Here is a 14,877-nt window from a genome sequence, read left to right on the forward strand (position 1 = left end):
GGTCACATCGTGGAACACCACACACTATAGCGGCAAAACTTAATATTTTAGGATTTTTGTCCTCAAGTTTGTGGTTTGGTGATATTTTGAAGATCTTATAAGATTTAAAAAAATCTTTTAGTGTGTACCCAGCTTAAGAGCTCAATCTGAGGCCACTTGGTAAAAATGGCTATGCAACTATTTGTCCTGTCAACATGAAAATCATTGTGCACGGTCTTGGTCAAAAGTGCCACAAGCATCTATAAGGACATTTGCATATCTCAAAAAACATGTCTTTTGAATTTTATTATTATTTTATTAGAATTTTATTACTATTAGACAAGGTTAACGGAGGCAGATCGGAACGCAACTTGGTGGGCCTGTTTGACTGAAGGTCCCAAAGGTCTGTAAGACATTTGAAAGTAACTGGCCACTGTTAATGATTAATGATTGTACATTGCACCATTTTTCACACATACACGCAATATTCGTATCATATGATAGAACACATTCCGGACAACTTTACCTCTAGAACCACTGCTGTCAAACCGTCTGTTAAATGACCGAGAAAAAAAAAAAAAAACTACTTTTGTGAACTAGTCCTAAGTTTTTCACTTAATATGGAAGAAAAACACTCCAGTACAATTCTCTGGACTTTCTATGTCAATAATTATCAAAATAAATGTTGAAATTTATCCTTTGGAAAGCTATAACAAGGTCTTTTAGAAATGGAGCCTATCTGAATTAATCCAAAATCCTATAAAGCCTAAAGTGAAACTCAAAACTTCACAAAACCTGCTTAGCACATGCGACATGTGATTCTAAACAAGCATGCAAAAGTTTAAGGAGATCGGACCATAGCTGGTGCTATAACAGTAATAATTGTTAAAACATACTATTTCTATGGCAAATTACCTGGATTTCCCAAAAATGCTTTTTAAAATCTGTGATTTACAGGTGGTTACAGGCTTGCTTCTTAATGTCTTTTTTCATATGTGCTTAAATGCCTTAAAGTGCCTGAACACCAGTAATCGCTGCTTGCAGCTAGATTTTTTCTATTAAATTATATAGGAAAACTCAAACTTTTTGACCATTTGACAAATAAAATAACAATGCAAAAATCCTTGCATTTTGTTTATTCTTGGAACTGTTTATTCTTGGACACAGATTACAGCTTACTGAGGAATTCCCACTGTATAACTATTGATTTTGTATATCAATGATTGGCTTCAAAATAATTTGGCCCAGACCCAATTAATTTAACTGAAAGAATGAAAATTTGATTAATACTTTTCCATCTGTTTAAATAAATGTAATACTGTGCTACTGTAAATATTTTTGCCTTTAAGACAAGAGAACCTTCATGAAATCCGTCTAAAAGAAATTGCAAATATAAAAAAAGAAAATGGAACTGCAATTAGTTGCTTTAAGGCAACATCTTTTTCACAAAGGTATACATTTGTGATCATTGTAATTTCTACGGTATGCATATTTCTTCCCGCATTTCTGGCAGGTGAAGGGTTTCACGCCAGTATGGATTTGCATATGTGCCTTCATATGGCTGAGCTGTACAAACTTCTTCCCACACACCTCACAGCTGAACGGCCTCTCGCCAGTATGGACCCGCTCGTGTCGCCGTAAGTTTCCAGATAAGCGAAAGCACATTCCGCACGTTTCGCACCTGTGTGGCTTTTCACCGGAGTGAATGCGCATATGCAGTCTTAGACTGTATGGAAGCCCGAACTGGCTTCCGCAAACAGAACATTTGTAGGGTTTAGCTTTGGTATGAACAACCTCGTGCATTTTCAAACCAAATTTATGAGTAAAAGTCTTCTCACAGATGTCACACTTGAACGGTGTCCTCCCTGAGTGAAGCTTCTTATGTTCCTTTAGCGAATACAAGCTGCTATAGCTTTTACCACAGACATTACACATGTACGGATCCTTTTCTGTATGGAGTCGCTGATGCATTCTGAGCATAGCGGTCGAACTGTAGCACTTTCCACATTCGTCACACGAGAAAGTCTTCCCATCTTTAGATTTCCCATTTAGATTGGATTTATCACCATGTGTGCGTAAGTGTTTCTGTAGGGCATAGTTAAAAACAAAGCTCTTCCCACATATTTCACACATGAATGACTTCAGAGCTCCATGTATTCCCATATGCCTCTTCAGAGATTTGCTCTGATAAAACTGCTTGGAACAGATTTCACAGACGTGCCGTTTCACACCGCTGTGCACAAGGAGATGCCTTCTGAGATTTGTAATGTGGCCAAACTTCTGTCCACATTTGTTACATACGTGGGGTTTCTCTCCTGTATGCACGAGCTGGTGCATTTCCATTTTCTTTTCGGTTTTGAAAGTCTTTTCACAGAGGCTGCATTTCCACGGTCTGTCATTGGAATGAGTGAGCAGATGGCTGGCGAGGTTGCCCGAGTGTGTGAACTGCTTCCCGCAGATCTCACAACTGTATGGTTTTTCACCTGAATGGATCCTCTGATGTGCCAGTAAGCTTCCCTTTACGGTGAAACCGTGTCCACATACGGAGCACAGAAATGGCTTTACATCCAGGTGGACACGTTCGTGCATCTTTAGATTTGCGAAGGCTTTCCCGCATGTTTTACAGATTTCTTTCTTCTCGGTGTGATTCAGCAGGTGTTTGGTTAGTCCTTTTAAGTATTTAAACTTCTTCCCGCACTGCTCACAACTGTGAGGCCCGTTTGAATTTCCACACTTGTGGTTATCTAGTGAGCGTCTAAAGAGAAATTTCTTTCCGCACTCTTTACAGTCAAATGGTTCTGTCGTCTCTGTTTTTTCAGATTCTGTACTTATTTGCTCTGCTTGTGTGTTAACTTCAGCTTGCTGGCTCTCAACAGAGGTGATGGCACTGTATTCCACTGCAAAACATTATTAGGGTTTCAGTTACTGAAAGCTACAAGTATGTCCAGTTGATTACAAAAGCTTAGTAATAGTTTAGAAAACATTCACTAGCAGTCAAAAGTTTTTGAACGGTAAGATCTTTAATGTTCTTTAAAGAAGTCTCTTCTGCTTACCAAACCTGCATTTGTTTGATCCAAAGTACAGCAAAAACTGTGAAATTTTGAAATATTTTTACCATTTAAAATAACTGTTTTCTATTTGAATATATTTTAAAATATAATTTAATCCTGTGATTTCAAAGCTGAATTTTAGCATCATTACTCCAGCCACATGATCCTTCAGAGTACATTCTAAAATTCTGATTTGTGGTTCAAAAAAACATTTATTATTATTATTATTATGTAAAAAATAACTGAGTAGATTTTTTGTTAACATTTCAGCATTTATATGAAATTAGTGAAATAGAAATCTTTTGTTACATTATAAATGTCTTTATCATCACTTTTGATCAACTTTACTTTAAAAGTTTATACTATACTATACTATATTTCACAAGCTTTAAAATATATTCAAATAGAAAACAGTTATTTTAAATAAAAATTTTTTTACTGGTTTTGCCACTTTGGATCAAATAAATACAGGCTTGGTAAGCAAAAGAGACTTTAAAAAACATTAAAAAAACTTTTGACTGGTGGTGTAGATGTTTTTTTTTTTTTTGAAGAAGAAAAGTAATACTTCAATATACCAAAGACACAATACATTGATCAAAAATCACAGTAAAGACATATATTACAAAATATTTTCAAATAAATGCTGTTCAATTTAATTTTTTATTCATTCCTGAAAACAATAATCACGGTTTTCTCAAAAACAGTACAACTGCTTTTAACATTGACAATAAGCAAATCAGCATATAAGTATCATTTCTGAAGGATCATGTGACACTGAAGACTGAATTAATGGATGCTGAAAATTCAGCCTTGCTATAGAAAGTTATAAGAAAAGTATGAAAAGGTTATTTTAAACTGTAATAATATTGGATAATAATAACTGTATTTAATGTATATTTCATCAAAAAAATGCATATGCATAAGAAGTTTGAAACCCACTGGTTATTTATTAAAGCCAAACAAACTGAATTGAAGTTTAAATAACTTATAAATGAATAAATACATAAATATTTAATCAATTTCTAAACCTTTTATATAGATCAGAGGTCTTAAACTCAATTCCTGGAGGACCGAAGCTCTGCAGAGTTTAGCTCCAACCAACTCCAACTCACACCTGCTTGGAAGTTTCTAGCAATCCTGAAGACCTTGATTAGCTGGATCAGGTGTGTTTGATTAGGGTTGGAGCTAAACTGTGCAGAGCTGTGGCCCTCCAGGAATCGAGTTTGAGACCAGTGATATAGATAGTACACACAAATATCAAAGCTGTGCAGCACATACCTATAAAAAATGATTGCACTGGTTTCTCTTGTCCAATACCTGACGACTCAGGACAAAATTCAGAAACGTGATCCTCCTCTGCATGCTGAAATAAAAATAAAATCAGTGCAAACGTTGCAAGCGTTTTAGCAAACAATACAGAGTTGAATCAGTTCAACAGAGCTCACCTGCTGGCCATTTTCCTCAGGTAACGCAGTGAGCAGAATCTTTCTCTCCGGAGACATCAGTGGAACTACAGCTGAAGGATTTGAGAGGAGAATGAAATGACTACAGATAAAGATTATAATATTAAATATATTATTAAAATATATGCAGGACGTCTTACCAGGCACATCTCTGACAGATTGTTTGTTTTTTATTTCTGGTTTCTTCACATGCTCCCTCACCAACTCTTTTACATTTATTACATCATCACGGTGACTTTTAAAACCCTGTAACTGAGTTGGTGTAAGCTTAAAGCAATAATTGAAGACTTTGCATATTTTTTGAACAGCCACCTTGGTAAAAGTCTCCATCACAGCTGTGAGCTTTGCCTGCAACAGATAATAACAGATAACGATGAATTCATACATAAATGTTCCGTTTCGAGAATAGCAGGATGGAGCTCATTACTTATATTGTAAAACACAGAGAAGGTCTCGATTAAACATATAAAATGTGTCCTAACCTTGAAAGTAAATACTACACAGATTAAAAACTTAATGAACAGGTTAACCGATATATCACAACTGACAACAATTCATTGTTCACAATTAAATATCTGCAGAAGGAATATAAACATACCAGTCTGCGTTGTTTCTCATTCATGTCCAATATCGCATCCCTGTCAGACGTAATTTCAGTGTGGGATGAGTGACATTCACAGTCAAAAACTTTTTGAATCTCGTCTAGGACTGTTTCTATCAAAAGCGTCATTATAGACATTGTTTGTTTGTGAAATAAATCACACTCCGCCATTGTGCTCATTCAATAACTGTAATTTCTGATGTATAAAGTGGGAACACAAACAAACGATACCGCGTTTACTGTGTTACCTTCCGTTTCTAAAATAATCACGTCTTCAAAATAAAAGTGTAAACGCGTTTATTATGTATTCTGCGATCGTCGCCATAACAGTCCATTCATGATGACTTTTATTTTGAAAACCAAAACACCGCACTTCACGGAAGTCACACTCAACCTGTAACAGTTGTGAATGACATTTGTCCCAATTCAATATTTTCTCTTTTACAAGCATGAATTAGAAATTACTTTAATTTCAACAAGAACAAAACTAGATAACGTGGATAATCTCACAAAATGTCGGAAAAGACAAACCTACAGGTATGTTTTCATTCACTTGCTAACGTACTCAAAATTGGAGAAGTAATTTAGAGAGAAATCAAAACCAAATTTAACTCTATTTATTTATTTTACATTAAATTTTTTTCCCCGACACCCGTAAACTATACAGTGCAGCTCCGTTAGTTATGTGATTATGACATAATTGCTAATGTTATTTTGATTTAGCTCTAGTGTTTAATGGGAAGTTACATCTAAGCCATCTCTACTCAAAAACTTGTAGAATATCAAATCTCTCTATATGAATGGTGTTCTTTACTCCTCCCTTGTGTGTAACGGACACAGTGAATAGGCATTATTGTCTTATCTATTGAAGCCAGGACACTGGGGCGTAGTGCCTCATTCTTCATCAGTCTGTCCTGCTTCATGTTCTCTTTACATTGTTTTCTGTTCCTCTGAAGTTAAATTCACTACGACTATGGCAGATGGACCTTATAAATACATTAGGGTCAGAACATAACTTAAATTAACATGTTAGACTATGTTATTGTTGCGTTGTGTTGGTACTGATTTTTGGGTAAAATATTGTCTTTTTTTACAGGATGCTGATGGCAAAGTCAGCAGGGTGATCCGAGTTGGCACCAGAAAAAGCCAGGTAAATTTTCATATGTACATTTATTGTTTATGGCCTGTTTAAAATATAAAAAAACACATTCCGTATTCCAAGTTCCATTTCAAATGCTCTGTGAAAAAAGTATTTGTTATCTGTTTAAATATATTTAAAATTTCTTCCTGTGATTGCAAAGCTGAAACACGACCAGTGGTTTTTTAAACTTCTCGCTTATGCTTATACATTTATTTGATCAAAAATACAGTAAACAGTATTATTGTACAATATTAATACAGTTTAAAATACCTATTTTATACATTTTTAAAATAACTTCTATGGCAGATTTTCAGCAGCCATTACTCCAGTCTTTAGTGTCACATGATCTTTCAAAAAAAAAAAAAAAAAAAATTCTAAGCTGGTACTTCAGAAATATTTCTTTTCATTATTAATGTTGAAAACAGTTGTGCTGCCAAATGTTTTTTTCTGAAAACTGTATCACAGTTTTTTTTTTAGGATTCTTTGACAATACTAAAAAAACAGCAATTATTTAAAATAGAAATCTTTTGCATTATAAATGTCTTTACTGGTACTTTTAAATATTTTAATGCGTCCTTACTAAATTAAATTATTTATTTCTTTAAAAAATGATTATTGAACCCAAACTTTTAAACCTGTAGAGTGCATACAAATTTGACCATCTAAAATATTGCTAAAAAATCATTTGTGTCACTAATATCAAACCATCAGTGTCACATGATCTTTCAGAAGTCAGTTTAATATGCTGTTACTCAAGATATATTTCTTATGATTATCAGTGTTGAAAACAGTTATGCTGCTTAATGTTTTTCTGGAAATTGAAAATCAAATTTTTTTTAGGTATTTTTTTGTAAATAGAAACAAAAAAAAAAAGAAATATTTTGTATTATACAAAAATAAATACAAAATCTATATTTTGTACTTTTGATGAATTGAATGCGTCCTTGCTTAATTAAAGTATTTATTTCTTAAAAATAAAAAAAGATTTCTGATCCCAAACTTTTAAATTCTTGTGTATATACAAATTAGATCATCTATAATATTGCTAAAATATCTAATTTTCCATTTTCATTACCTGATAAATTGGAGAAATTTAAATGTATGTTTCACGTTTTTATGACTGTTTGTCATTGGGATCATCCTTATGTTTAAAGTACTACTGTGTCTTAATTATGTTTTCTAAAGTATGTTTTTACTTTTACTTTCAAAATTATAACTAATGTCTATATATATTTTGCCTCATCATCACTTAGTAGTAAAAGTGTCACATAAGCAAATGTAGGTTTGTAAGTTTGATTGGGTTTGTCAGCGGTGCTGATGGCTTTGATAAGATTTCTATCTTTGTTAGGGTGGGTACAAGATTGCTTAGTTTTACAGTTACCAGTTACAGCCCCCAACAAGAATATTAGCCGCATTGTTGAAACTTTTTGTTACTGTATTTTCTTTTTTTTCCAGCTAGCTCGGATTCAGACAGACAGTATTGTGGAGAAACTCAAGGAGCTACACCCTGATGTGCAATTTGAAATAGGTACAAGATTACTGTTGAATATGCAAAACATTTGTTGTTTATTTGTAATTAAGTTTGACAAGTATAATGTAGTTAATAATCATTCTCCTTAAACTGATTTCAATCAATCTTTTTACTTTGTTTCAGTGGCTATGTCAACAACAGGCGATAAAATTCTTGACACAGCTTTATCCAAAGTAAGTCCAAATCCAGAAATTAAAAAAAGTAAAGTAGAATAATTGCTTATTTAATTAAGTGATATATTTGTGTTAAAGATTGGTGAAAAGAGTCTCTTCACAAAGGAACTGGAAAATGCTTTGGAAAAAAATGAGTGAGTACATATTTACTTTTTTTATATCATTCATGTTTTTTTGTACTACGTACAGATTAGTTTGCTTGTCTTTTGGTGCATCAGATGTTTCAGGGGTTTGTGCTGCTACACTGGTGCTTATGTTTCAGCATGAATAATGCTGTTGTAATATTTGTGTTTCTATAGGGTGGACCTGGTTGTGCACTCTTTGAAAGACTTGCCAACTGTTCTTCCTGTAGGCTTCACTATAGGATCTGTGCTGAAGTAAGGAAATCACAATAGTGTCTCTATGTTGTGCGTATATGTCCCTCCACATCTGAAGAGTCTTTTATCTTAAAAGTAGCTGACATTTCATGTCACACACAAAATTCAAACTTAATGTTCATAAAGAAATATTAAAGTGTATGGAAATCTAATATGCTCTGCCATTCAGAAGTTTGGGATAAGTACGATTTTAATGTTTTTTAAAGAAGTCTCTTATGCTATTCAAAGTTTCATTTATTTGATAAAAAATACAGAAAAAGAGTAATCATTTAAAATATTATTTTAATTTAAAATAACAGTTTTTTAATTTTAATATACTTTAAAATATAATTTATTCCTGTGATGTAAAGCTGAATTTTCAGCATCCATGATCCTTCAGAAATCATTCTAATATGATGATTTATTATCATATTTTTTTGGAACCTGTGATAATTTTTTTCAGTTAAAAATGACACCATTTATTCAAAATAGAAATATTTTCTAACAGAATAAATAATTTTTTTAGCAATTTAACACATTCTTGCTAAATAAAAGTATTAATTTCTTTCAACAAAAAAAAAGAAAGAAAGAAAAAAATGTACAGACCCAAACTTTGAACGGTTGTGTATATTGTTTATTCATCAAAGAATCCTGAAAAAAAGTATCACAGGTTCCTAGGTAGCACAACTGTTTCCAACCAGTTTCCAACATTTATAATAAATCAGCATATTAGAATAATTTCTGAAGGATCATGTGACACTGAAGACTGGAGTAATGATGCTGAAAATTCAGCTTTGCATTACAGGAATAAATTCTTTTTTAAAGTATAATAAAAATTGAAAACAATTTTTTCAAATTGCAATAATATTTCACAATGATACTGTTTTTTCTGTATTTTTAATCAAATAAAAGCAGCCTTGATGAGCAGAAAACACTTCTTCAAAAACATAAAAAAAATCTTGTATGATCCCAAACATTTGAACAGCATAGTGTATTGTTCATTGCAAATCTCTTTTATTATGAGGTCAACATTGTGATTGACATTTCCTTCTCTTCAAAGGCGAGAAAACCCCCATGATGCTGTTGTCTTGCACCCCAAACATAAAGGCAAACGTCTAGACTCTCTAGCCAACAAGAGGTAAAAGCGGTGACTGGTACACAGAACTATATTTTTTATTAATACTGTATTTTTTATTTAATACATGCATTATTCACATGCATAAGAGACTTCTTTGAGAAACATAAAAAAATGTAATCTTTTAGTGGTAGTGATATATTTTATAATGTTTCAGGATATGTGTTTTCAGAAATAATAAATTCTGTATTTTATATTTTTAAGTGTTATAGGGACCAGTTCTCTTCGCCGGGCTGCACAGCTGAAAAAGAGATTTCCTCATCTGGAATTTAAAGACATTGTATCTTTCAGTGCTGTGCAGCTTTTTTTCCCTTTTCCTGTTATTGTATGTAGATGCAGATAACATGTGAACTATAAATTCAGTGTATCAACAAGCACTTGATGTTTTTGTGTGAGGTTATACCTTAACAGTTGTGTTTCAGAGAGGTAATCTCAACACTCGTCTCAAGAAGCTGGATGAAAAGGATGACTTTTCAGCCATCATTTTAGCAGCAGCTGGTCTTCGGAGAATGGGCTGGGAGAATCGCATCAGCCAGGTGCCTATGTCATACTTTAATGAATATAAAGCGTTCAGAACTAAAGATTTTTGAATCAAATAATTGAGAAGCAATTGTATGCATATTGACCTTGATTGTTATCATCTTGCTTCAGATCCTTGGGCCTAATGACTGCATGTACGCAGTTGGACAGGTGAGTAACATTCAGTGTTACTTTTGTCCAGTTATTCTGCACATCACATTCAACCTTACATATTGCTCATGCTGTCTTGTTAAAGGGCGCTCTGGCAATCGAAGTGAGAGCTCGAGACCAAGACATCCTGGAAATGGTGTCAGTATTAAACGACTCGGACACTGTGTTGAGATGCATTGCGGAGAGAGCCTTCCTCAAACACCTGGTAGGGATCCTGCTGCACTATAACACATTTGTTTGATAAAAGAAATAGTTAAAACAGTGCAATGTAAAATAAATGTTTTTTATTTGAATATATTTTAAAATGTAATTTTTTTCCTGTGATGGCAAAGCTGAATTTTCAGCATCATTACTCCATTCTTCAAAGTAACATAATCTGTTAAAAATCATTATAAAATGCTGATTTGATGCTCAAGAAACATTTCTCATTATTATCAATGGTGAAAACAGCTGCTTCTTAATATTTTTGTGGAATCTGTGATGATTTTTATTTCAGGGTAGAAAGAACAGCATTTATATGAAATGTAAATCTTTTGTAATAATAACAAAATAACTTTACTATCACTTATTAGGGGCTAAGCAATGATAGTGCTTAGACAACTATTGCATCTGTTGATGTTCTTATTATTCGTAATACCGTATACCGGGGTAAAATAGGGAGGAGGTTTGACGGTATCAAAATTTGGATACCGCACAAGCCTAATTTCATGTTGATACATGAAACAGTTTTTGTATAGCATTGCAAGAAAGTTGAGGCATGATGCCAGACTATGTCTGAGAATGTATTTCTGCAAAGCTTTGATGTATTGACTCCAAGCTTCGTGTGTGTCATTGTCACCTCACACTGAACACACCACATCGATTTGATAACAGCACCACCTATTGGTTAAAAGTGATAAACCATTAAATCATACTAGGCTACTAATGGTTGTTTTTATGATTTTTCAGCCATTTTCACTAAAATCATCTTAAAATGGTTTCAGTTACTCATTGCTGCTGTTGGTCTGATGCTTGCTTACTTTTGTAGTGCTTGGCCCCATAATAGCTGCTTGCAGCTATATTTATCAAATTGAAATGTTCTTGCTAAATTAAAATATAATTTATTTAAAAAAATTGTATTAAACCCAAACTTATAAATGGTAGTGTAAATGTATAATAATAGGTGCAATGAAAATAAATTAAATCAATTTTGATTGATGGTTACACCACATGACAAGTTTTATGACATTAAATAGAACCTTTAAACCAACATGAACACAAAGAATGCATTTCTAGAAACTTTGCAAATGTTATAAATGATTTTTTTAATAGGAAGGGGGATGCAGTGTTCCAGTTGCTGTTTACACTGAAGTTAGGAATTCACAGGTAGTAAAGATCTTTGCTGTTTTACTATCTACCCAACTAGAAAAGCTGAATGACAGATCTGAATAACTATATGTTTGTTTTACAGCTCTACCTAACTGGAGCAGTGTACAGTCTCGATGGTTCAGAAAGTCTAAAGGAGACCATGCAGACAAGCATCAGCTCTGACAATCAGGTTGTTAATTCACTACAATATAGATAAACATTTCAATATTCTGAATGCTTTTTTTGATTTTTACACTGATTTGAGCATCTGCTCCATTATTACCAGGTTGAGGAGCAGGAGAAAGTTGACGAGAAGGTCCAGCGTGTGGGCATCACTGCTTTAAAGGTGTCAGAAGCAGCCCAGGACGCCGCAGTGAAGTTAGGAGTGGATCTTGGAAATCTACTGCTCAGCAAAGGGGCCAAAGAGATACTGACTGTAGCCAGACAGCTGAATGATGCGCGATAGGTATATAATAGCTCATATCCGTAGCCAACCACTCCCCTCCAGAAGTATTTTTATAGATTTCCGTGTCAACAAATGTTTGTGTCATCCTATGGCCTTTATATTAAGATCTTGGTTAGTTTTTTTTACAGGAGATTAATGAAGGTAAGTTTGCAGTTACTACCTAAAACAGACTTGCAGTATGCTGCATAATAATAATGCCAAAATAATGACAGAGACACTGGCATACATAAGCAACATCTGCAATACAGAAAGCTAATAGATAGATATTATATTTGCTATATATTAAGCCATGAACACGCAATCATGCCTTTTAAGATGGTGTGTGTTGTATCTAAACACATGCTTATTTGAAACTTGAATTATTCTGGGGTGGACTTATTCTGAAGCTGCTTGAAGTATCATCTGTTTTTTAGCTTCACTGGCTATACATGTGAAGGAGTATAGCATAATAACCTTTGAACCACTACAAAACATTTTGTATGATTGAGTCAGCTGTTTCTTTCCGTAGTTGTAGGGTTTGATGGTCAAATGATTTTCATTCCATTTCAGACATTTGACACTGATTATGTATTTTATGTATTTGTTAAATATTGTTAATGAACCCTTTAAATTGAATCTAACATTAGTGCCTGGAAATTCAAAATATCTGAAAATATCTTTGTATATTATTAACCAATAGTCTGAGAAAGATGTGAATTGTATGGAGTTTGTATGCACTGCCTCAGCCTTTCCATTCACTCCACTCATTTTCATAGAAGTTCTTTATTTATTGGGCTAAATGTCTTTGCTGGACATCCTCTTGTCCCTCCATTTGTATAATAAAAACTGATAAAATGTAGCCAGTATTCTTTTGTTGTGAAATTCGGAAACACTGATTGTTTTTACAGCCATTTAGAGTTTAACTATACCATTTTGAATCAATGTGAGCGTATGCAAGATTGTAAGAATGTAATAAAAAGATTGAATTCTATAAAATACATTCAGTTCTTCATTTTAGTTTAGCTTTATGGCCATTTCAGAGGCAGTGGTGTACTTGTAAACTGATAGCATTAATATTGTTTCTCATTACTTTGTAATAAGGCATTTACATGTGCATAAAACAGCACATTTTGTAAGTTTGGAGGTTTTAAAAGCAGAGCTTGGTTTTACGTACTTTATTTTCCAGTCCCAAATAAATCAAGCGGCATAGATGCAATCGTGGTTTTGACTTTTTTTCTCGATTTTATACAAACCTTAAACAGTAAGACACCAATAGGTGTCACTTTTTTTTAAGCACTACTTTACCTTACATGCGATGGTTAAGGTGTATTAGGGATATTAAATGAAGTAAATCAGTATTGCTTTATCAGATAAGATGGGTTAATTGAGTATAATTGTACTTTACTTGATCATTGATTCTGCTTGTGCATAGATTTAATGTGAAGAGAAGAAAAGTTAAGCAAAGAGAAATGAGTATGTATGGTCTACATCAGAAATATTAGAGAGGATATGTTATTGTTTTTCATTTATTGTATCCACCTTTTTCTTTAACGTGGAAATAAGCCTATGGGTGACACTTCCAGTTCATTAGCAGCTATAGGGAAATAACAAGAATATAACAACGTGCAGTAAATGGTAAAACAGTTTGCACTACAAACCAGTCATAATTAAGATAATACATTAAAATAATATGGTAAGACACACCAATTTGTAAAATGAAGCAAAAAACAGCTGGAAGCGGATGAAACCGGAAGCCAGACACATAAAATTTACCAATGGCCACGGATAAAGATGTGTTGAAAGAATTGTGGAAAATTGAGTGAAGATGAATCGAATATACACATACTACATATAACGAAGTCTAGCTAAAATTATCCAAACAGGATTTAAAACAGAATAAATTAAATCAAAATGTTTATTTGAAGGTGCAGCTGTAAGCTGTGCTTAGACGGAGGAAAAATTTAACTAGTTTTCATTGTTTATTAAAGCAGGTGTGATAGACTGTATTTTTTACTATAGATTTTTTTTTTATTGAACCTGGCAACCCTGAACTTTTAACATTAAAAAATGATTTATTATCAGTTTTATTTATTATAGATGCACACTTTTCAAGACTGATGTTTCATATATATTCATATTCCAAGTACCAGGTGATATTTAGACAGTGAAGGACTGTCAGATGTCAAGCTTAGACTCGTCCAGAAGAGTTCTTGTTCTGAGGGTGAACTCGCTTTATTAGCGAGTGGCTTCTTCTGGCAACCAGTTGTGGCATGTTGCCATCACGTCCACTCATTTTCACAGGAAATTACATACCAGGCTGTCCACAAAAGTCTATAATCTCGTACCTGCTTAAATAAACAAATATGCTTTTCAAAAACAAGTACATATTTGTGCGACACTCACATTTTTTAAATATTTTTTAAATATGTAAAACATAATTTAAACACGTAATAAATATTAAACAAAGAACTAAGTAACACCATCATACTTTAATAATACAATAAAGTATATTAATAACAATTAATTTTATTTCCGTCTCCATGGAAGAGAGTGCAGGTGACGTGACCGCGCGCTGCGCGTGCCTTTTTTGGAGCATCACTGAATATCGTCTGGCTTCTCTTCCATCTATCCCAGGTTTTGCGTCACACCTCGCCACGAAAACTCTCCTTAAGGACTCGGTTTTTCATTCACTTTTGTACGGGATTACCAGTGGCACAGGACCTGTTTCTGTCACCTATTGTAAAGAGAAAAGAAATATTTCGACACTTAAACGAACATATTTCCTCTCGAGTGTGAGCCTGGGTAAGTAATTTCAAGAATTCGGTTTCCACTCTTTTTAGTTTATTCTCTGCAGGAGTCTAACTTGACAATATCTTGTTTTATCATCTGTGACTGACCTATTACAATATCATAACGTCTAATAGTGTATTTTATATATTTATGATAGGCTATTATTCTTTTATCCT

At 33.5% G+C, this 14,877-nt stretch overlaps 2 protein-coding genes across 2 annotated transcripts; one reads left to right on the forward strand and one right to left on the reverse strand.

The window, feature by feature from the left end:
* Positions 1–1,125: 1,125 nt before the first annotated feature.
* Positions 1,126–5,321, reverse strand: LOC141285374 (uncharacterized). The gene is made up of 5 exons (XM_073818389.1): positions 5,091–5,321; positions 4,633–4,840; positions 4,475–4,545; positions 4,308–4,392; positions 1,126–2,876 (listed from the first exon to the last, which is right to left on the reverse strand). Exons 1-5 carry the CDS (start codon positions 5,271–5,273, stop codon positions 1,423–1,425), a joined length of 2,001 nt encoding a protein of 666 aa, XP_073674490.1. The 5' UTR covers positions 5,274–5,321; the 3' UTR covers positions 1,126–1,422.
* A 160-nt stretch (positions 5,322–5,481) lies between these two features.
* On the forward strand, positions 5,482–12,909 carry hmbsb (hydroxymethylbilane synthase, b). The gene is made up of 14 exons (XM_073817750.1): positions 5,482–5,630; positions 6,190–6,243; positions 7,690–7,762; positions 7,889–7,938; positions 8,017–8,072; positions 8,238–8,315; positions 9,355–9,432; positions 9,634–9,709; positions 9,852–9,965; positions 10,081–10,119; positions 10,205–10,324; positions 11,431–11,484; positions 11,570–11,656; positions 11,753–12,909. The coding sequence occupies exons 1-14, from the start codon at positions 5,607–5,609 to the stop codon at positions 11,930–11,932; spliced, it is 1,083 nt and encodes a 360-aa protein (XP_073673851.1). The 5' UTR covers positions 5,482–5,606; the 3' UTR covers positions 11,933–12,909.
* The last annotated feature ends 1,968 nt before the right edge of the window (positions 12,910–14,877 follow it).

This window comes from Garra rufa, chromosome 14 (assembly GCF_049309525.1).
Source record: "Garra rufa chromosome 14, GarRuf1.0, whole genome shotgun sequence".
NCBI classification, from domain to species: Eukaryota; Metazoa; Chordata; class Actinopteri; order Cypriniformes; family Cyprinidae; genus Garra; species Garra rufa.